General features: G+C 39.6%; 1 protein-coding gene, 2 non-coding genes and 1 pseudogene across 3 annotated transcripts; 3 read left to right on the forward strand and 1 right to left on the reverse strand.

Moving 5' to 3' along the window:
* Positions 1-6,793: 6,793 nt before the first annotated feature.
* On the forward strand, positions 6,794-8,997 carry LOC121986829 (annotated as a pseudogene).
* Positions 8,998-9,173: 176 nt separating this feature from the next.
* On the reverse strand, positions 9,174-12,567 carry LOC121984986 (ALA-interacting subunit 5-like). Its single transcript, XM_042538201.1, has 8 exons — positions 12,326-12,567; positions 11,236-11,294; positions 11,074-11,148; positions 10,887-11,003; positions 10,737-10,807; positions 9,865-10,165; positions 9,496-9,785; positions 9,174-9,386 (listed from the first exon to the last, which is right to left on the reverse strand). The coding sequence occupies exons 1-8, from the start codon at positions 12,402-12,404 to the stop codon at positions 9,329-9,331; spliced, it is 1,050 nt and encodes a 349-aa protein (XP_042394135.1). The 5' UTR covers positions 12,405-12,567; the 3' UTR covers positions 9,174-9,328.
* Positions 12,568-22,781: 10,214 nt separating this feature from the next.
* TRNAL-AAG lies at positions 22,782-22,862 on the forward strand. The gene has a single exon. It is a non-coding gene; the product is annotated as a tRNA-Leu (tRNA).
* Positions 22,863-22,939: 77 nt separating this feature from the next.
* On the forward strand, positions 22,940-23,013 carry TRNAI-UAU. Its single transcript has one exon. It is a non-coding gene; the product is annotated as a tRNA-Ile (tRNA).
* The last annotated feature ends 503 nt before the right edge of the window (positions 23,014-23,516 follow it).

Consider the following 23,516-nt stretch of genomic DNA (forward strand, 5'->3'; position numbering starts at 1 on the left):
GTGCCGGCGATCACGGCGAATACCACCAGCGCCTTTGACAGCCCGCGTCTTTGGCGGCTAGCACCTCCGGCGTCCCGCGCCGTCATCTCTGGTATCCACTGTCGCAGCCACCGACACCTCCGGGCAGCCGTCATCACCCTCCAAGCAGCCGTCATCTAACGGGCTCAGGTTTGCTTATTCAGGCCTTCGCGCCAAGATTATGTTCGGCTTGTGAGCCGATGTGGATCCGGTCATCGTGCCGTTGTATTTCATTCTTCGTACCATTATGATGCTTGTGAGTCATTCGTATTATCCGGCCTGCGTGCCGTGTGCCGGCCTGTGAGCCGCTGTATTGTTCCGGACCGCTACGACTCGATTAGCGACACGACCAGCTCATACATCCTTCCGAGGGCGCCCCCCTGGGCCAGGGTAAGTTCTCGTGCTCGGTATCTGTTCATTTTATTGCTATACTATTATGCGGTTACTTATATGTCTGTGAGATTCGCCTCGAGCACCGAGGTACCAGAGACCGGGGGAACCCGGTCGCTGGATACAGGTACAGTTGACCGGAGGAGGACTTCTGACGATCTGGTCAACGTAGAGGACAGCTCACCACCGGGTCAAGAGGATGCGGTCAACCCTCCAGACACGTCATACCGGCAGGTTCGTCTTCTTAGCTTCCCGACAGGTTCGAGTTGTATGCTTGTGTGAGTTTGTACGAGATTTCTCCACCTCTGAATTATTCTAAGAAGGAGTTGTGCTCATAGTGGAGAGTGTGCTCGGTGTGGATCCTTGGATTAGTCTATTGGGACCTTGACGTTGCTAGAGGCGGGGGTGAATAGCTCGTCATCCAAATCATCACTTCCTACGCTTGTTAGCGCACAACGGAAATACTAAACAAAATTAACAAATATAAAGTTAAACCTAGAGGCAATAACCAAGATAATAAAACCTCTAACATGTTTATGCAACATGGTTCAAAGATCAATTACTCCTACTCAGCTGTCGTAAGGTGGACAATTCCAATCTATCGATGGATGATTCCTCGGAGAACTTCCGGCTAGCTTTGGTAGATCCTTATGGGTTGAGAAATCTCATCACAACTCGCACAAGACCACACTAGATTACTTGAGCACTTGGAGACTCTAATTAGGATTAACCATCACTAATTTCATCACCTTGCTCAAGCATCTCGAGCTCTATTAAATAGAGCTCAGATGAAAACATCCAAGCAATGTTGTCATCACCAGTCGACTACCATACTTACCAGTCAACTAGCTTTCATAGATTTCGTCCGTTACAAGCCAACTGCTCGATACCAATTGACTAATAAAAATTCTAGTCAACTATTACAGTAATGCTATAGTAGCGCTATAGTACATTATAATAATGCTACAGTATATATGGAATTTTACCCTGAATATAGTCGCTTATGCACTTGTCCTTGCCCGTACAACCTACACCTAGCCTTCTAGCCTCCTCCATCAGCCTCGCGTCTCTCGGATGCCTCTCCATCCTTCATGCATTGCCTTTTGGAGCTTCCATCGATCTTGTCATTGTTATCGGGTCTTCCTTTGCCAAGAGGTCACGCCTCCGGGACTTCATTCATTGCCAAGAGGTCACGCCTCCAGGACTTCATTCATTGCCAAGTCACACTTGGACTTACATTGTCAAGATTACATGCTTGGACTTACACTGCCAAAACTCACCCTTGGACTTTTCTCCTTTACCAAGATCACACTTGGACTCTCCTTGTTGTATCTGTATCCTGCACACTCATAATATATATCAAATACAACAATAAACCTAACTTAAATCTTTGTCCAAACATCAAAACCAAGGGTACCCAGATTGCTCGAACATAATCACCTCATCTTGAGGTGAATATTAAGTAAATCCTTGTGTTAACATTGGGGAGCTTTGCTTCAATGTTATTCCATTGCAAATCATCATCGAAGTAAAGCGAGCAAGCTATTCCCCCCCCCCCCCCCCCCCTCCCCTCCTAACTTTGAAGTGTCCCAACAAAGCTAACTTAAGTTTAGTCAAACTAGTCAACCTTAACCTAGGAAAATTGCACTAATAGAAACTTCCAAAGATATTTGGGATTCCATGAAGAAAAAATATTAAGGCTCTGCTAGCGTGAAGCATGCACAACTTTAAGCTTTAAGAAGATATTTTGAGACTCTACAAATGAAGGATGGGAAATCTGTCGCCAGTTATTATGCCAGGACTATGGAGATCAGCAACAAAATGTGATTTCATGGTGAGAAGATGTGATATGTCACCATTGTGGAGAAGATATTGCATTCCCTAACACCAAATTAAAGTTTGATTATGTTGTGTGTTCCATTAAAGAAGCCAAAGGCATAGATGCATGTTCTCTTGATGAACTATAGAGCTCCTTGCTGATCAATGAACAAAAGATGAACTAAAGTTCAACTTCAGAGGAGCAAGCTTTAAAGGCTTCTATCTCTACTCATTTCTCAAACTCTAGAGGATAAACGTAGAGGAAGGGGAGATCAAGGCAATAGAGATGGCAATAGGTATTTCGAAGCCGATGATGGTCATTTTCAAGGCAAAGACTGAGGTCGAGATCAACATTTTGACAAATCAAATGTAGAGTGCTTTAGATGTCATAAATTTGGACATTATCATTTTGAATGTTATACTAAGCTACCTAAAGACAAAGTGCAACACCCTTAGTTTTTTTAATTTTTTTTGCAATTCATAAATGTAACTGTGGGCGTCACTTTCTCATACTTCCATAGCAGTTTCTTAGTTCAAATAAAATTACATAAATGGTTCAAAATATAACATAGCTAAATGTGAAAATTAAATTGGAAGGTCTTCGGGTTGTACCGCCATTATTCTGAGCTGGTTCACTAGTTAACGTCTCCTGCCTCATTTGTTCCACTGTCTGAAAAAGAAAGGTTAAAGTCTATGAGTCAACAAACTCAGCATATTCAAAATCATGTCATGCAACAGTTAGTGCCTATAATCTAGTGTACTAAGGGAAATCACGTTCTAGGTAACTAGGGACCTTCCTACTAACATACCACGAACATACGCATAGACATCGACATAAGCATGAGGGCATAAATATAAGCATATGAACAGACATAATCATGAGCATGCACATCAACATAACATAAGCATATGAACAAGCATAATCATGAGCATGTACATCAGCATAATATAAGCATAAACATAAGCCTATGAACAGACATAATCATGAGCATGTATATAAGCATAAACATAAGCATATGAACAGACATAATCATCAGCATATACATCAATATAATGTAAGCATAAATATAAACCTATAAACAGACATAATCATGAGCATGTATATAAGCATAACATAAGCATAAACGTAAGCATACGAATAGACATAGTCATGAGCATGTATATAAGCATAACATAAGCATAATATATCATAAATCTTTTTAAGGTAAGGATCGTTGAAAGTGACTAGCTATCATCATATGGTCTATTGATCAATCTCAGCTGTAAAACCATGGTATCTAACGATGGGGCGTCAGCAACTCTCGTCACTGGGCCGTGGTCTAACATGGAAAATCGATATTGGGCACCCTTTGGGGCCTTATCTCGTAAATGGGATCCCTCTGGGGTCTTTTTCCTTACGGTGTTCCTATCTAATCATTATCATTTTGTCATCGTCAACTTACCTGATATTGGGCTCCCTCTAGGGCCTTCTCCCGTAAACGGACTTCCTATAGACCCTTTTCCCTCACGGTATCCTCATTAAATCTTTATCATTATCATTATTATTATCATTATCATTAGCACTTTGTTATATTCAACCTACCCGATATTGGGCTTCCTCTAGAGACTTATCCTGTAAACAGGGTCCCTCTAGGACATTGTCCCTCACGGTATCCTTATTAAATCTTTATCACTATCATTATCATTTTAAGGTATCATAATCATACATATGAAGAACATGAACATAAACTTGCGTGCAAATTCATAACATAAGCTTAAGCATAGATTTGTGTATCAACATAGCTTGAGCATGCATACCAACTTAGACATGGTATAATAATAAATCTAAACGTAAGCATACAAAGATCTCTAGTTTCTAAGGACAAATAAATAGTAAAACATGAAGCAACTTGTAGAGCGACATCATGATAATAAAACAAAATTTAACATCATGTTAATTAAAGCTCTAAAATAGAATTTAAATTACTCCTATAAATCTGAAATTTACAAGTTTCATAATTCAAGTTGAGCATCCAATGGTCTTCTATCTTCTAAAGGAAAATAACTAGGAACATGGAGCTAAAATGTAGTGCAACATCCCAATATATAACTTAAAAAAAATAGAATTTACACTATACTCTAAAGAATCTGAACTTACTAGTCCTACTTGTTGGTGCAACCTTAGGTCAAGGTTGACTTGGTTGACCTGACTCGAGTTGACCTGACTCGAGTTGTGTTTTGATGTTTGACGATGTTTGACGAGAAGAGAGTTGTATTCTTGATGTTTGACAAGAATAGGTGTTCGGGAGATTGTAGGTGCAACCTTAGGTCAAGGTTGACCTGGTTGACCTGATTCGGGAAAAGTCCAAGCAGGGAGCTTGGCACGCGAAAAGTCCAAGCAGGGAGCTTGGCATTGGAAAAGTCCAAGTATGGAGACTTGGCATGGAAAAGTCAAGCAGGGAGCTTGGCACGCGAAAAGTCAAGCAGGAGCTTGGCATTGGAAAAGTCAAGTATGGAGACTTGGCAAGACCAGGTTGAGCTGATGCGAAAAGTCCAAGTATGGAGACTTGGCACGGAAAAGTCCCAGTGAGTGGAGCCTTGGCATGAGAAAGTCCTAACTGGGATGTTAGGCGGTTGGAAAGTCCTGGTGAGTGAAGCCGGTGAAAGTCCTAACTGGGATGTTAGGCGGTTGGAAAGTCCCGTGAGTGAAGCCGCAAAGGAAAAGTCCTAGCGGGATGTTAGGCAATGAGAAAGTCCTAACTGGGATGTTAGGCGGTGTGGAAAGTCCCGGTGAGTGAATCCAGGCAAGGAAAATCCAGATGGATCGGGGATGATCGGACATCCGGTGTTGAGGAAAGTCCAAGTAGGTCAAAGGGATTGGCCGGACACTTGGCGGGGAGTTCTAGCAGGTCGAGGGAGTGACCGGATGCTAGGGATGAAGTACCAATAGGTCGAGGTTGACCGGATATTGGTTTGAAGTCTTGGGACTTGGTTTGGGCAAAACCAAGCTGGATCGGTCACCGACCGATCCGGTGATTGTTTTCTCGATCGATGCGGTGACCGATCGGATCAACAAGCTCTGTTCGATTCTTGTCGATCGGTGGCCGTCGATCAAGAAGAAAAAGCGGCTGATCGGTCCACCGATCGGGCCATCTTGATCGGTGCGTGGACCGATCGAGCGAGCATCGCGAGAAGGAAGGGATCGATGCGTGGACCGATCACCTCTTCCCGATCGATGCGTGGACCGTCGGTCCTAATGCGACGCAACGCCTAGTTTCCTCAGCTTGTTTCTTCTTCGCGGTATAAAGGATCGAGGGCATCTGCTGTGCGTCTCCTCTCCTTCTTCCTCTTCTTTCTGCTGCTGAGCTCTGCTGAGTTCTTGAAGCGTTGAAGCTTTGCGTGAGCTTCCTTTTGGCTGGGTCACCTGCTGTTGTAGGCGCTTGGAGCTGCTGCTTCTTCCAGTCGAAGAGAAGGCAAGCAAGAGTTTTCTTACTGTTGTATTTCTTGCTGTCTTTCTTTGTATTTCTGTACTCTCCTTACTTGCTGTTGCAAGAGTGTGTTGTGGCGAGGTTTCTCCACCCATAAGGAGTTTGTATTAGCCGGTTTTCCGGGGACTCATCCACCGACGGATTGACTGGACTCGTCCACCTTACGGACACGCCGAGGAGTAGGAGCCCTAATCTCCGAACCTCGTTACATCGGTTTGTTTGAGGTTTGTATTCTTCCTTTCGTTTCTAGTTTATTTTTCCGCTGCGCTAACGAATTGTAGGAAGAAACGAGCGATTTGGGGCGGCTATTCACACCCCCCCTCTCTAGCCGAGTACGAAGAGATCCCAACACTACTAACCCATGGGAGCATGAAAAGATCTCTAACTTCCAAGGGTAAACCAATAATAAACGTGAAGCAATTTATTGTGAAACATCATGAGGACTAAACTCCAAAAACAGAATTTAAACCAAGATGTGTAAACTAAACATAGATTTTATAACACATCCTATAACATCCGAAACCCACCCTCTTCACAATCAATTAAGAGCACAAAAAAAGGACTTAACCATGACGTCATTAGCAAGAACAACAAGCCAATCCCTACAAGCTCTAAAATCTGAAACCTCCCAATTTATTTAGAGCATGAGAAAAAAACCTAAACATGTGCATATTTATGGGTTAGATGGAGCACTATCACCAGTGTCTTGTATTCTTTCCTTCAATCTTTTTTTAAGTGGTACACATGCAATATAATTACTATATTCCTTTGGTGATAGATATATTTCTAGTCAATAGCTAGCTGAAACTGATAGCGGATTAAGCTGGATTGATGCTCAGCTTCCTGTTAGGTTTAAAAGGAATGTTTCTCTCTCTCTCTCTCTCTCTCTCTCTCTTTTTTGTTTTTGTTTTTTTGGCTAGGTTTCAGTTTCATTTGAAATTATATATTTTTTTTTTCCCCAAAATCCATCAAGGTAAAACAAAGGAAGTCAAATCAATTTCTCCTTGATTTTGTTTTACCATTTATATTTTCATCTATTATGCTTTATCATTGATCATCATGGAGGCATTGCTTTCTTGTATGTCAGGTTTCTCCATAGAATGGCAGAGAATTGGGATGGTAACTTGGATTCTGATAGTCATTCAGAGGAGAGCTATCGTGATAATGTACATGTCGATCCTATTTATGAATCATTTCTTTGTCCACTTACAAGACAAATAATGCGAGATCCAGTTATCATAGAGAATGGGCAGACATTTGAGTGAGAAGCAATTCAGGGATGGTTCAAGAAATGCAAGGACAGTGGAAGGAGGCCAACTTGTCCATTAACACATAAAGAATTAAGGAGCACTGAGTTAAACCCCAGCATAGCTCTGAGGAATACCATTCAAGAGTGGACCAAAAGAAATGAAGCCACTTCATTATTATATGAGCTTTCAAAATCTGAATCTTTGGTTAAAATTTAGGAAAATGTGAAAATAATGTGAGGCAAATGGCTGAAAATGGCAGGCTGCAGCCACTTCTTACCCTTCTTCTTGAAGGTGATTTTCTACTCTTGTTAAGGCTATTTGTTCTCTCTTTTATGTTTTATGTTTTGTAAATAATAGGATATTTTGATTATAATAAATGCATGTCTCACTTTTCTCAGCAGCAAGTTTTTTTCTCGTTCCAGCTTTTCCCTGAACATTTCTATTGTTCTGCTTTCTTTTCCATATTAGTTTATTTTCTTCTTATTAAAAAACAAGGATTCAGTTTTGAGCAAAAAGAAAAAGTTCTTACATGAATATCTTTGTTGGTTCGTCATACTGAAGGGATCATTTTGTTTGGGTTAATTACTAAATCTAGCATATGCTTTGTTAGTTTTTAAAGGATTTAGCATTAAATTTCTTTTTGACTATTTCTTAATTTTGTAAATTTACTGTGAGTCATCATCCAAAGTTGAGCAGTGTGATGTAGTATCAGAGGACACTTTTTTGAGCTGGCTTTCAATGACATAATTAATATTACTACCTTAGTATTTAGACGCCATTGCAACTTTATTCCTCTTATAATGACGATTTTAATCAAAGCCAAAGGCAACATGTTTTGTTGGCTCATTAGTTCTATGACCTCTAAAGCACAAAATAGATTTATCAATTAACCCATTTGTTTTTAGTTCTTTAGAGTTCCACTTCTGCTAATGTGCATCTTCCTTCATCTTGTAATCTTCTAAGAAGAATGTTTCAGTGCAGCTCTAGTTATGCTGTTTTTGTCTGATTACTAATTTAAACATTGAATTGGCATTGTTGACATTAAACAGACTATATCCAAATATCTAATCTTTCATTTTGTAATTGGACTACTAGTGATGGTGTCTTTCTAGGCGATCCTATAACTAAACTGTGTGCAAATCTTGGAGGGTCTCCTGAAACACAACTCTCAATGGCTGCCTATCTTGGAGAGATGTTTTGAGCAATGATGTGAAAATCTTTGTTGCCCAGACAGCTGGTTCAATACTTGTTGAAGTCATGAGAAGCGGAAGGCTCTGAACCAGATATCATCCTATGAGACTAGTGCAAAAATACTTATCCATGCTGGCATCCTTCCACCACTTGTGAAAGACCTTTTCACTGTAGGCATGAACCAGTTACCTATGAGGTTGAAAGAGGTATCTGCAACGGTTCTTGCCAACATCGTCTCCTCAGGTGCTAATTTTGAGAAAATCCCCCTCGATCAAGATCACCGTACCTTGGTTTCTGAAGACATTGTTCACAATCTTCTTCATCTTATCAGCAACACTGGGCCTGCAATAGCATGCAAACTTCTTCAGGTGCTTGTCGGCCTCACAAGTTCTTCAACCACAGTTCTTGATATTGTTGCTGCCATAAGAAGCTCTGGTGCTACCATTAGTATCATTCAGTTTGTCGAAGCACCGCAAAGAGATGTTCGAGTAGCCTCAATAAAGCTTTTGCATAATATCTCTCCTTTCATGGGCCAAGAGCTAGCTGATGCTCTTCGTGGCACTGCTGACCAACTCAGCAACTTGATTAATGTCATTGCAGAGAACAATGGGATCTCAGAAGAGAAGGCAGATGCTGTTGGGCTCCTTGCTGTCCTTCCTGAGAGTGACTCTGTTTTAACGAGACAGCTCTTGGATGAAGGGGCCTTCAGGATAGCCTTCTCGAAGGTGATCAGCATCAGACAAGGCATAACTCGTGGTGACTGTTTTGTCACCCCATTTCTTGAAGGGCTTGTTAATGTTCCCTCGAGGCTCACATATATTCTGGATGGTGAGTCAGATATAGTTCATTTTTTTTTGACATGACTGGCTGCGTGAAAATTGTGGAATCCTTAAAGTTAACTTCTGAAAATAGATTGTTGCTTACAAATAAAGCAAAGTGCTGGAATGTTTATGATAGTAGATTCATGCTCGCAACAAGCTCCACTGATCAAGATCATTTCAAACACAATATTAATCAATCTACAACTTGCACATTAACATAAGAAAGGTCATATTTCCATTGAATGTGCCAAAATCATGAAGAAATCCAGTGTGTGCATTTCTAAATCTTATATACATGAACGTACATGGATAAGGGAGCAATTACACTTGCACAGATCATACCAACTTAGGAAATGCAACTTGAGCTGAAAGTTTACTGATGTCCATCAGGGTTCTTGTTCCAGGATAAATATGAAGGATCTCCAAGAGTCCTGGAAGAACATAATGCATGCTGTTAGTGTGATACTACGACTCAACAGGTTTATCACTTCCAATTCAAACCTTTGTCAACTTCAAATTTTGCCCATTGACAACACTTACCGGGGTTTGAGCAGATAAAGAACTATGAACGCCAGCGCAAGAAATAGGCAAAGGCTGCCAACTGCGAGATAGGCGACACCAAGAAAATCGTTCTTCCCACCTATCCAGGAGGTAGTAGAAAGCACCAACTTTTTCTCCCCCTCGAAGCTATAGGTGTTATAATTGTTCTCTATTGTCACTGAGATTTGCTCGTTAGCTGCAAGATCTGTCTCAATTCTCCCATATAGTTTTCTGAACTGTGGAAGGGCAGCTGTTCTCATCCAAACAATGAGATCTTCTTGCTCACTCAACTGCGAGTTTTATTACAACTATCACTACCACATTCAATAAAACAAAACACAAGGAAATTGAGCAAAGAATAGCACTTACAGGTATGCTTTCGTTGAGCTTCGCACCTCCTATTAAACCTCCCTGCTGGAAGTTCTTGGGATAAACATCACTTCCAAATTTGTTATTTTTGTCACTTTGCCAGGCTATGTTTTTCTTATTCACCTCAATGACTTTGTTTTGTATTGCAAATGAGTATGTGTCATTGAATAAGCTCCAAGCAATGAGGCCACAAGGAACAATGGGAGACCCATTGGCAGTTGTGGCTTCAGGTGCGCAATTAGTAGTTTCTTGTTCGTATGCCTTACTTCTTAGTTGCTTATCGTTTCGGCTTTTAACATACCTATATCACATTTGAATAGAAAAAACAGAGACTGCATTGTAGGTTGAAGAGAGATTCTAAAGTGCTGCACGTTCTATTCATGCTAGAATATAGACTTTAGGCATATGCAACATACAAATCAAAAGTGAGAGTACCAGATGAATAGCTAATATGATCGCATATAAACTATGAGTTTTATGAATTTCAGTAACTATTTTTTAAAGTGATTGGCAGACAGACGACTGATGAGAGCTTCATGCTTATGAAAATAAACAAAATTAGTTTCATACACAACCAAAACAACAACCTTTAATTAATGATGCTAAATTTGAAAATGGAGATGATAACATGGAAAATATAAGCCAATACAAGTATAAATATGTATTGACACAATTAGGTTGGAATGCTTGATACATTAGGGGTAGATCAATAGTTAATTAGAAGTTGCAGATATTTACAAATAATTAAAAAACAGGAGCAATTAGTCAAAATGCATCCTTGGTCCAAATCATGGACCCCTTTAATGAATCCAAATAGGCACATATTAGTCAATACAATGTTGCAGAAAATTCCAATAAACAGAAGCATTAACCTGCGGTGGTTCTGATAGAAGTTGTCGAGCTCATAGTAAATATAAACAGGAGCCTTCATGTTTTTAGGCACCTGAAATATGAATTATTGCTCAATTTGTACAAGTTCTTGCACAAAAAAACTAAATTATATCACAATCCGATACACTTACAGTCAAAGTAGTTGAGCAAATTTTGTTAGTCTCACTGCTTTGGATGAATGCAAGTTTGTCATTCTGTGACTGTTGTGGAATGCATTCTGTGTCATATCTATACACAATTTCAACCACCTACATCTCAAACAAGCATGATTAACAACAATTCTTTGAGGTCTGAAGTATAACAGACGAGAAAAATTACAATATCTGATGCAGACAAAGAAGTGAGTCCAATTGGGATGAAGAGAATTCCAATGAGAGAAAATGTTGATATTACCTGAAAGAACGAAAGAGAAAATCTAGATATTCAAAAGCACTTCTCTACCTTTCAATTTAATTTTGTGAAATCAGCATGCTTACTTACAATAGTTGGAGTTAATAAAGGTTTGCAAGCAGGAAGCTCTTGTTGTGTAAATCTTGAATCTAGAATTCGGAAAACATTCAATGTCAATCAAACATGAAGAGAAGGTATGAAAGAAAGATAAATGGCTAGTTTCGACATATACACTCTTAAAATGAATAAATGTAACTAATGTGATTCAATTATATATATATATATATATATATAGAGAGAGAGAGAGAGAGAGAGAGGTGTGATATCCTGCCCGACTCCCTGTGCGCGATAGCATCCGCGACTCACTGAAAAATCAGGTCATCCGGATCAATTCTGGACGCCACGACTCAATTCCGAGAGCCCGATTCACTTCCAGAAATCCCGACTCACTCAGTCACGCAGGACAGTTGCGCAAAATGAGTTGGCCAATATAACAAATCTTTATATATATATATATATATAAAGCAACTTTGATATAACTTCCCAAATCATGGCAAAAAACAGGAGGATGATTCAAATAACTAAATGAGTTGCTTGCTTTATAAAGCTTAATAAATCAACGGTGAACTTTCATTTCAATTTGTAAAGAATTCTACTCGTCATAGTAACTTTGGTCGGTGTAGACTAACGTTGCATATTCCGAATGTGCATGGAAAATAATTGCCAACTTTTCAGGCATGATAAAGCACTTTAACATCAATCCAATGCCAAACCACTAGAAAAATTTTCTTACTCGGTGCCCAGGAAATTGTCCCATACCACATAATTTAACTAAATCTCAGTTAAGTTAATGACCACGGCATTAAAAAAAAATCAAACAAGAATTTTAACTTCTGAATCAATTTTGTCTACAGACAACCAAGATGCGTATCCATGATCCAATTCACTCTAGAACAACCAATATAATTTTGTCTACAGAATTTCAATCTGTAACACACTGAAACAGAACAATATAATTATCCAAGTGAAAATGCATAAGCAACAATATAAACTTCTTGGAAAGAAATATCTTCCTCGAACCTCGATACATTGTTTTATACCATCAAAATTATCGCACAATCCAATATCCGATCAACCTACCTACAGAAAAAAACAAGGATTACATCAACAAAAGACATACATTTGGGTTTCTTGGACTTCTTCCTCCGCTCGACCACCCCGGCGTCACCTTCCGGAGCGGGATCCGCCTGTGGACTCATGGGTATTAGGGGATTGAGATGGAGAGCAATAGGAGATCGAGGAGAATGGAGAAGAAGGAAGGCGAGGAGGAAGGCATCGAAAGAGGAACCCGAAACCGCCGGAACTCGAGCGGACCAAATCCTCCCAAGGAGAGAGAGAGAGAGAGATTCTTTTGATTTGGGCAAATCCGGAATTCAAAAATAAGTAAAGATCTTTAATGGGATTAATTTCATTTTAACACCTAAATTAAGGTGGATGGAAGGATTATATATATTTTGATGCATGTAACATGTTTCAACATATCTTCTTTTATACCTTACCACATGTATTAATGGTTAGTAGTTGTTAGAGTCGATTGAAAAATACTTCTTCTCGATAACTATCGAAGATGAAGAAACCTCGTACAACACTCACACAACAAGATACAACACACGTAAGAAGGAAATATAAGAATACAAAGTAAAAAACCTCCTCTTGCTTGATCTTGTTGATGTAGATCGCCTCTTGAACCTTAGAAGTGCAACATCAATTGTCCCCAAGAGCTTCCAAGAATTGGCGGAGAGTGTCGGAGAAGATCAGGTGCGCTGGAGAAGAAGAGTTGCAGCGTTTAAACTTGTCGTCGCCTTTATATCTGTGCTTCTAGAACTCCCAATCGATTGAGCCTCCTCCCAATCAATTGCCACGTCAGATCCCAGCAATCTCAACCGTCCAAAACCTACATCCTGTGCAACACTCGTATCCCAATCGATTAACCAATCGATTGGGGAGACTTGAATCGACCATCTAATCGATTCAGAACACCTCTGTGCTCTCATTGGAAAAGGCATGAATCGATCGACCAATCGATTCATACTTCCTCGCATTTGCACGAGAAAACTAGCCCCAATAGATCACCCGATTGATTGGCGGTGCCCAATCGATCGACTGATCAATTGGGAAGACTTTTGTGCGCACGATAAACACCCCCAATCGATCGGTCGATCGATTGGGTTGTTGTTTATCGCAGGATTCTCCCAATCAATCGGTTGATCGATTGACCACCCTTTACTTGCTTAACTCAAGCTCAAGGGTCCCAAATCCAACATTCGGTCAATCATGACTTGTTGGAACTCCTCATGCCTAGCATCCGATCAACCTTGACCTGCTGGGACTTCTTTACCAAGTGTTCGGTCAATCCTTTGACCCATTTGGACTTTTCTCCTCGTGGCAAGTGTCTGGTCAACCTTGACCCACTAGGACTTACCGTCTCGTGTCAAGTGTTCGGTCCTACATGACCCACTTGGACTTCCTTCCACCAGATGTCCGATCACCCTTGACCCATCTGGATTTCCTTGTGACAAGTATCCGGTCACTCCTTTGACCTACTTGGACTTCCCAACACCAAATGCCCGGTCAACCTTGACCCACCTGGATTTTCTTGTGACAAGTATCCGGTCACTCCTTTGACCTACTTGGACTTCCCAACACCAGATGTTCGGTCAACCTTGACCCACCTGGATTTCCTTGTGCCAAGTATCCGGTCACTCTTTTGACCTACTTAGACTTTCCAATACCAGGTGTCCAGTCAACCTTAACCCACTTGGATTTCCACATGTCTGGCTTCACTCACTAGGTATTTCCATTTACCTAACTTCACTCACTAGTGTAGGTGGATCTTGCGGCCGGCTAGAAGGGGGGTTGAATAGTTATGCCTCCAATTCGATTGCTTCCTACGTATTCATTAGTTGCGCAGTGGAATAATACAAAACTAAATATGAATACAAAAGCTAAAGGCAAAGAAAGAATAAGCAAACCAATACAAGTCGATGTAACGTGCTTCGGAGATAACTTGCTCCTACTCCGCGGCTGTCCGTAATGTGGACAATCCCTCAATCCGTCAATGGATTAGTTCCTGACAAACTCCGGCTATCTCAAGTCGCTCCTTGTGGGTGGAGAGACCTCACCACAAAACTCACCAAGATCTCTTGGATTACACAAGCACTTGAGAACTCTTGTGACTAATAATTAGACTTTAACCAAGTCTAATTTCATCACCTTAGCCGGCCATCCCAAGCTCCTTCTTATAGAGCTTGGAAGAAAATATCCCTGTTGTTTTACCATTACCAGTCGACTAGTCCTTGCACCTGTCGACCGGTGCCAGCCCAACGACTCTCTACCAGTCGACTGATACCATGGACTAGTCGATTGATCCCAACTGTTTCGAGCACAAAACCTCTCTGTGCCCACCACCAGCTGACTGATCCCAATATCAATTGACTGGTACAACCCTATGCCTAGGGTTCCCCTTCCCAAGTACATTTCTCTCGCACTCGGATCCTCACGACTTACTTAACTCTTCTTTGCAGCTTTGACCTCTTGCCTGCAAGTCTACTTCCTTTGACTCTCATCGCTCGAATGCATTCAAGCCTACGGCTCATCCCTAATGTCATCCTTCGCGTATGCCTCGAAGTCGCTTCCCTCGGCCCTTATCCATGGTCCCTCGGATGTCCCATCCTTCACCGGACCCGAAGCCATCAAGCTGAGTCATATGTGTATCCTGCAAACCTGCACACTTACATACACATATCAAATAACGAGGGTAATCCTAACTTAAACCCTTTTCCTAAACACCAAAACACATCGTCGCACGGACCATTGGAATTGCTCCAATAACTAAGACTTTCCATCTGCCTGACTTCACTCACCAAGACTTTCCATCTTTTTAGCTTCACTCATTAGGAATTTCACTTAGCTTCACTCACTAAGATTTTCACCTTGTTTCACTTACTAGGATTTTCTCATTGTCCGACTTCACTCACTAAGACTTTCACTTGCTTGGTTTCACTCACTAGGACTTTCACCTAACTTCACTCATTAGGATTTTCACTTAGCTTCACTTACCAGGACTTTCACCTGTCTGGCTTCACTCACCAGGACTTGCCTTTGCCTAACCTCCAGTTAAAACTTTCCCAATCAAGTATCCGATTAACCTTAACATATTTGACTCTTCTTCATATCAAACTGATTAAACCTTGCCCGGACGATTGCACCTGCAATCTCCATATATTGTCAAACATCAAAACTCACACATCAAGACTCAAACTTGAGCCAACTCAAGCTTAGTCAACTTGGTCAACCTTGACCTAGGGAATATTACACTAACAATCTTTCCCTTTTTAATGTTTGATAATACTTTTAAGTTAGGCTAATCTCATAGCCTCAACTTCTTCTTCATGCAAAAGCATGAATGAGGGTTTCCTTTATTCTCTCCCTTTCCTAGAGGGCAAACTCCCTCTTAGGTAATGAAAGTCTAACTTAAACCCTACATTCTTCCCCTTTGGCACACATCAAAAACTCTCCTCCTGAAGAGTTACTCATACGTTGTTCAAAACCTCACATGTTGTCCACAACACCACAACGAAGGTTCTACACCCTTCATTATCTTCAATGCTCACCCTTGAACATTAACCACTTAACAATGTTCATCCTAGAGCATTCATCATTCCAACAATGAACATCACATACCCTTCATTGTATTCAATGCTCACCCTTGAGCATTAATCCACTTCATAATGTTCATTCTAGAGCATCCACAACTCAACAATGAAGATATCTACTCTCCATTATTTTTCAATACTCAACCTTGAGCATTTACTCTAACGAAGGTTAACCATCTTCTATGGTGTTTAAAAAAAATTAATTTTCATGTCCTTAAAGAGTGACTCCCCCTAAAGACATGCTCCAAATTTATATCATTGCACCAACAATGACTTGGAATCCCTAAACCTTTAGGAAACCCAAAACTTAAAGTTTTGAGGTTTAAAGGATTCAATATTGAAACCAACCTCATCCTAAACTTCAACCTAGTGTTCCTTAACCATTCCTTCTTGTTTTCATCATGAAAACTACCCTTAAATGTATATAAATATATTCCAAGGGGTTAGGAGTAGTTAAAGAGCTAAAAATATCTTAAAGTGTTGAAATCAGACTTTCCCAACCAAAATCAGCCTTCTCAATCAATTGGGGTTGAGGCTCAATCAATTGACGCCATTTCAATCGATCCACTGATCGATTCTGCAAGCTTCTGCTCGCGGAAAAACTGCTTGAATCAATCGACTGATCGATCCAGTAGAGTTGAATCGATCGACTGATCGATTCCGCGAGTCTCTGCTCACTAGAAACTCTTTCTCAATCGATTGACTGATCGATTGAGGCTTTCCAATCGATCGACTGATTGGTTTCTAAATTTCTGAAATCCAATTTCAATCCAAATTCAGAAATGCCCTAAGAATTATACAAAATTCTAAAAATCATGAAACTTCTTGTAGACATTATTTAAGGCATATATTATCATGGAAAAATAGTTTTCTAAGAAAATACACCTTATTTTCAAAGATTGACACAAAATCGAAAACTTGTAAAAACTCCAATGTTTCTTTCAAGTTTGTGTTTAACTTTTTAATGATGATTACTATCAAAAGATAACCTTCACCAAGATTTTTCAAAGTATATTTAAAATGATTTCCAAAACTAATTTCCAACCATGTTCTTTGGGTTCAATGCATATGATTTATACATTAGCTTTCCCAATGATTGGAGTACACATAACTATGTGTTTTGATGAAATCAAAACTCAAATAGATGCACTAAATCAACATCTTAAGTCTTGTTCATCATCCCAATATCTCACTGGTATCTAATGTGCACTAAAACACATATAAGTCACCTTATAGTTTATGTGAGATGTAGATTTTGATTTTGCTTTAAACTAGGGATCATGCATATCTATTTAGGCATTTTAAATTATGATCATCCACATAGGATGTCACTTGTTAGTAAATGTCATTGTCCTTAATTACAAGGAAATTAAAATAATGCATGATGATTTTATGTCATACATCAAAATAAGTAATTTTTAAAAGAAAAATATGCTTTAGCTACATGATGTATGTATAATATGACATGGTATTTTTGTGTATTTTTCATAATAAATATGAATATAAAATATGATGTCATGGCATATGATGGGCAAACAAAGCATGACAATTTAGTAAAAATAAAATATACCTAGATAATCTATCTAAGTATCATTAATTCTTGGCTAAGCTTAAAATTAAATCTAGATGACCCCTATCTTCTTAAAGAAAATGTCAAAACCCAACTTGACATTTCTTTTGCTTTTTTCTATTGGTGTCAATTAAAATTAAGTCTAATTCCTCAAATTTTGACACATTTTATTCTTTCAAAGAGTAAACAATTAATCCTTTTCATTTTCATATGTTAACAAAAACCTTGAAAATACCTACAAGTGTCAACTTTATCAAGGTTGGGTTAACCACCCTACCCATTTAGAGTTGACACTCTCTAAACCCATCTAGGATGTAGAGAATATGCTTCTAAGAACCCAAAACCTATTGGTGCTCCTTGTGTGTTCTAGGTATTCACTAGGGATGACTTCCCTAAATACCTTTCTAATAACCTTTCTAGGCTTCTTAGAAGTCTTGGTCACTTTCTCTAGGTCAACTCTAAGGATAGCTTCCCATGTGACCTTCTTGGTGACTTTCTTTGACTTTCTAGAAGTCTTAGTCACATTGATCTTGGCAAAAATACTTCTAGGGATAACTTTTCTAGTATCTTTGACTTGACCCCTAAACTTAGGGTTGATTTTATAACTATATGAAACCCTATGATATGAAGCCACATCCTTCTTAGTCTTAGGTTTGTACCCCAAACCTCTACAGCCATTTGATGGCTTTTGTGTTCCTAAGCCTTGGTTATGCTCATTTTGCCCCTTGATATTCTCCATTATTTTTAGTGTCTTTTCCAATTTGTCAAGCCTTGACCTCAAGACTTAGTTTCACAACATTAAATCTTTAGATTTTGATTTTTCCTGATTCCTATGAACATTTTTGTTTTTAGACCTATACTCAAAATTCTTAGAGATTTTGCCTAAGTTTTTATCTACCTTTCTAACCCTAGGTATGGTAGTCTAAGCATGATAATCTACATATTTTTCCTTAATTTTATCATGCTTCTGATTTTCATGATAAATAACATTAAAATGATATAAATTAGACCTAGCATGTCTTTTATCATGTGTCAAAGGAATTGGTTCAACAAATGGTACCTTGAGTTTCTTTTCAGAAGCTCCCCTTTGACTTGAGTTTCTTCCTTTGACTTTGGCCGATTTCTTCCCCATAGGACATTGACTTCGGTAATGCCCTTTTTGATTGCAAGAGAAGCACACAATGTGTTCCTTGCTCTTCTTTGTCATGGGGCCGACCTCCTTGGCCTTCTCTTTAGCCTTGGGTGTCACTTGACCCTTCTTCTTGTCCAATTTAGAACACTTACTCTTGTAGTACCTTTTTTTCCTACACTCAAAGCAAATAATATGACTTTTATTATTAAGAATTGAAATTATTATACCTTTGCTTGTAGGGGTGGCACATGATCCTTCATATGATTTTTCTTGACTTGTGGAGGCAGTATCATCTTCCTCTCCATTTAAACCGGAAGTAGAAGCTTCTTCTTTCTCCGGTGTCAATGAATGACACTCCCCCTCAATCCTAGAGGTGGAGGTCTCTTCATCTTCATCCTCTTGCACATGAAACAAAGAGTATGCTCCCTCTTTGCTTTTCTGGTTGCACTCCTTTGAGGATGAAACTTCTTGGACTTCTTCTTCGGGAGTTGAGCATCTCTCAACGTCGGAGTCCTCTTTCTCTTGGTCTTGATCCAATGAGTCGCTCTCTTTGGATTTTTCTTGGTTTAGTATAGTGGAGGGGATCTCATGGATTTTAGTCAATTTGCTCCATAGCTCCTTAACATCCTCAAATTCTCCCACTTGCTTCAAGATGTTGCTAGGCAATAGATTGACAAATAGCTTTGTCACTTTATCATTGGCCTCACATCTTTGGATTTGCTCTTGACTCCACTTGCTCTTCTTGAGAATTTTACCTTTGCTATTTGTTGGAACTTCAAAACCTTCCATGAGAGTAAACCATTGCTCTATCTCTATTATAAAGGATTTTTCGATTCTTTATTTCCAAGAATCGAAGCTTGTCATGTGTATGGTGGAGGCACCCTTGTGTCATATCCAAATCCATCTTGGAATATTGAGCTCTTTTGAAGTCTTTGACTTTGTCAAACTTGCTTCAACTTCTTCTCCCTCTAACTTGTTGCCCTTTTCGGTGATGATTCCAGTGAAAAACGATCTCACTTTGATACCATTTATTAGTGTCGATTTGTAACTAGGGGGTGAATAGCTCATCATGCTTCATGGGCTTGATTCGTGATGATTTGCAGCGGAATCAAACTTAAAGCAACCTCTCCAATGCTAACACAACAGATTTACTTTATCCACCTCAAGAAGAGGTGATTAATCCAAGGATCCATACACAACACACTCTCCACTATGAAAAATACTCCTTCTCGGTAACTATCGGAGGTGGAGAAACCTCCTACAACACCAACACAACAAGATACAACACACGCAAGAAGGAAATACAAGAATACAAAATAAAAACCGCTTCTTGTTTGACCTTGTTGATGTAGATCGCCTCTTGAACCTTGGAAGTATAACAACACTTGTCCCCAAGAGCTTCCAAGAACTGGCGGAGAGTATCGGAGAAGATCGGGTGCAGTGGAGAAGAAGCGTTGCAACGTTTGAACTCGTTGTCGCCTTTATGTCTGCCCTTCTAGGGCTCCCAATTGATTGGACCTCCTCTCAATCGATTTCCACGTCAGATCCCAGTGATCTCAACCGTCCAAAACCTACATCCTATGCAACAGTCGTATCTCAATTGATTGACCAATCGATTGGGGAGACTTGAATCGATCGTCTGATCGATTGGGAATGCTTCTGTGCGCGCGATAAACCGTCAATCGATTGGGAAGACTTGAATCGATCGTCTGATCGATTGGGAATGCTTCTGTGCACGCGATAAACATCTCCAATCGATCAACCGATAGATTGGATGTTAGCTAGAGCCCTAGAGCCAATCATTTGATGATTGTATTATGGACTTGTTGTATCATATTCTATATAAATAAAGACATTTGGTTTTTTGTTATTATACTTATTTGTATTGGTGCCAAATAAACTAAGTATAATAACGTTCTTAAGTAGAAGGTTCTTACCTATATCAATCGATTGGTTGAATCGATAGTGAGATGATATAGGGAACACTACTCTTAATCATTCCTAGTCGAGTATTAACATTCAGGGACAATGTTAATGCAATAAGACTAGCATGTAGGTCAACTCGATGACTTGATCTCACAAGTCATGGATATAGAGATATCAAGTTGACACATGGGTATGCATTGGAGAATGTATACTGAATGACCCGCCATGAGAAAGTATCATGGATCATTATATGAGTGTCATATACTTTCTCATGTGGCTATTAGTATGACTACTAGTCCTTAGACCTAAAGTCACCATGGATCCCTACATAAGGAGTTATGTACTTTGGTTTCGTCAAACATCACCCATAACTGGGTGGACTATAAAGGTGATTACTGGGTATGTAACGAATTATGCAGAGGATGTGAGTGATGTAGATGAGATCTATCCCTCCTATATGACGGGAGTGACATCGATATTCTTGATAGAATAAGACCACGAAGTGCATGCCCATGCCCAAATAAGTCAATATGAGATATTGAGCTCATTTGATTTAGTGAGTCTACTTGGAGTTCAAGATTTAGATTGATTAGAGGATGACACGGTCTATGCCTCACATTGATCAATCTAGATGTCTAGGATAGAAGGACACTTGTCATATTTTGTGAGGAGTCACAAGGTGATGTTGGATCTCAACATTCTTGTAACATTGGGTAGTAATGATGTGTTGCTAGATACCGCTCATTACTTATGCTCCTAAATGGGTTTAGGGGCATTGCCAACGTTACAAGAACCTATAGGGTCACACACTAAGGACAATTAGATGGAGATTAGGTTCATATGATGAACCAAGAGGATTAGATTCATTTGATGAATCAAATTAGATTAAGAGTAATCCTAATTGGGCTAATTGAGTTGAACTCAAGTTAATTCATGTGTTCAATGAGTCTAATTTAGATTATGATTCATTGAATCAATTTAATTAAATGAATTATATTCATTATATTAAATTGGCTTGAATTAAATGGTTGGATTAGATCAACCATGAGAGAGATTAAGTCAAGTTTGACTTGACTTGAGAGGAAGATGAAGAGTCAAGTTTGACTTGACTTTATGCCACCTCATTGGTGAGTTGGCAAGATGTGGACCAATGATGATGCTCCACATCATCATGGTTACTTAGGTGTGTGCCACATCATGGAGGTTACAAGCCTCCTTTCCATTTAATGTGGCCAACCACATTAATTGTAGAGGAGTTACAATTGTGGCCGGCCACACATAGTGAAGAAAATATTGATTTTTCTTCATTCATGTGCATTCACTTCATCCTCTTCCTCAAGCTCTCCCTCTCCCTCTCCTCCTCTACCATTGCCGAGACCCTTTGGAGTGCTAGCACACTCTAAGGCTCTCTCTCCATTGAGTTGTTTGTGTGGATACGTATAGAGAGTTGTCTATGTTGACAACTTCGAGATCCGACACCATTTGGACGAGCGGGAACGCGAAGGGCTTCGCTACAAGGGTAATACTCTTATCTACTGTAGATCTAGAGTTTGAAACTCGTACTCGAAAGTTTTTGAATTTTATTCTTCGCACGGATCCGTTGGCTAGGGAGATTCGGGGTTTCCGCGACGCGAAAAAGCGATTTTTGCGGCTCGAAAATCCCAACAGATTGGGAACGATCGTATCTCATCCTATGCAACGGTCATATCTCAATTGATTGACCAATCGATTGAGGAGACTTGAATCGATCGTCTGATCGATTGAGAATGCTTCTGTGCGCGCGATAAATGATCAATCGATTGGGAAGACTTGAATCGATCGTCTGATCGATTGGGCATGCTTCTGTGCACGCGATAAACATCCCCAATTGATCAATCGATAGATTGGGCTGCTGTTTATCGCAACATTCTCTTAATCGATCGACTGCTCGATTGGATTTTGATCCAATCAATCGATTGATTGATTCACTATCCTTACTTAACTAAAATTCAAGATTCTCAAATCCAATTAGAGAAAAATATTTTACAAAACATTATCGTGAGATTGGGTCGATGTCTGATTAAAAATATATTATTTCTTTTTTCAACTTTATAACTCATGCGATAGTAAAATCATATATTCTATCCCAATCCATCATATAATTCTGAGATAAAAATAAGAATAAAATTTATTTCCCGTTTTTCAGATCCGCAAGAAATAAAATTTACGTGAATATTAAAAGTTAGATTTAGAGAGAAAAACAAATAAACAATAATATATTTATAATCCAATATTTCTACAAAACTTATATCGTGTTGAGATGGCCGAGTTGGTCTAAGGCGCCAGATTAAGGTTCTGGTCCGAAAGGGCGTGGGTTCAAATCCCACTCTCAACAAGCTTTTTAAAATTTTCTTGACTATTATCCAATTTTATTTTATATATTATTTTAAAAACGTTTGAATAAACAGATGTGGTCCCGTAGCTCAGTTGGTTAGAGCGTTGGTCTTATGAGCCGAAGGTCGCGGGTTCGAGCCCCGCCGGGACCATTGTTTTCTTTTTTTAAAATTTTTTTAATAAAACGAGGTAACCTTGTGTGGGTTCTCAATATGCTTTTGGTTTCTTGGAACAGTCAGTTAGCTGTGCTTGGCAAAGCTTCTTTTACTGATTTTGCTTGTGTTATTCCTGAAGGTGTATTCGATCTGTTGGTCTTCACTGATATGGACGCCGCCATTCCATTCTCTTAGATCGAGAGCGATGCAAAGTTGATCAGGAACCCACAGATGGTAAAGCTGCACTCCTTTGCTACCAAGGTAGGATTGTGTTTTTGATCTACTTCATCTGGTTTGCTGTCAACATGATTCATAAAATCATCATGCTAGTTTCTTAGAAGACGATGAGCAGGATTAGCGGTATCGTATACGATCTAGTACATGGCTCGATCACTTGGAGATGGTGGCATTCCTTTATACTCATCAGCTTCGTCCATGTCTTCTTTTGTAACTCCGTTATCAATGATCAGGTTGTCGCTTGGGTACCTACTCTGCCATGG

Source organism: Zingiber officinale, chromosome 5B (genome assembly GCF_018446385.1).
Source record: "Zingiber officinale cultivar Zhangliang chromosome 5B, Zo_v1.1, whole genome shotgun sequence".
In the NCBI taxonomy this organism is placed as follows: Eukaryota; Viridiplantae; Streptophyta; class Magnoliopsida; order Zingiberales; family Zingiberaceae; genus Zingiber; species Zingiber officinale.

Bases quoted from the DNA above. Each gene is read 5' to 3' on its own strand.
- LOC121984986 (XM_042538201.1), bottom strand. From the start codon at position 12,404: ATGAGTCCACAGGCGGATCCCGCTCCGGAAGGTGACGCCGGGGTGGTC. The intron at 11,295-12,325 runs GTATGTCTTTTG...TCCGAATTCTAG, and splicing joins GAAGTCCAAGAAACCCAAAT to ATTCAAGATTTACACAACAA. The intron at 9,786-9,864 runs GTAAGTGCTATT...TAAAACTCGCAG, and splicing joins AGCTCAACGAAAGCATACCT to TTGAGTGAGCAAGAAGATCT.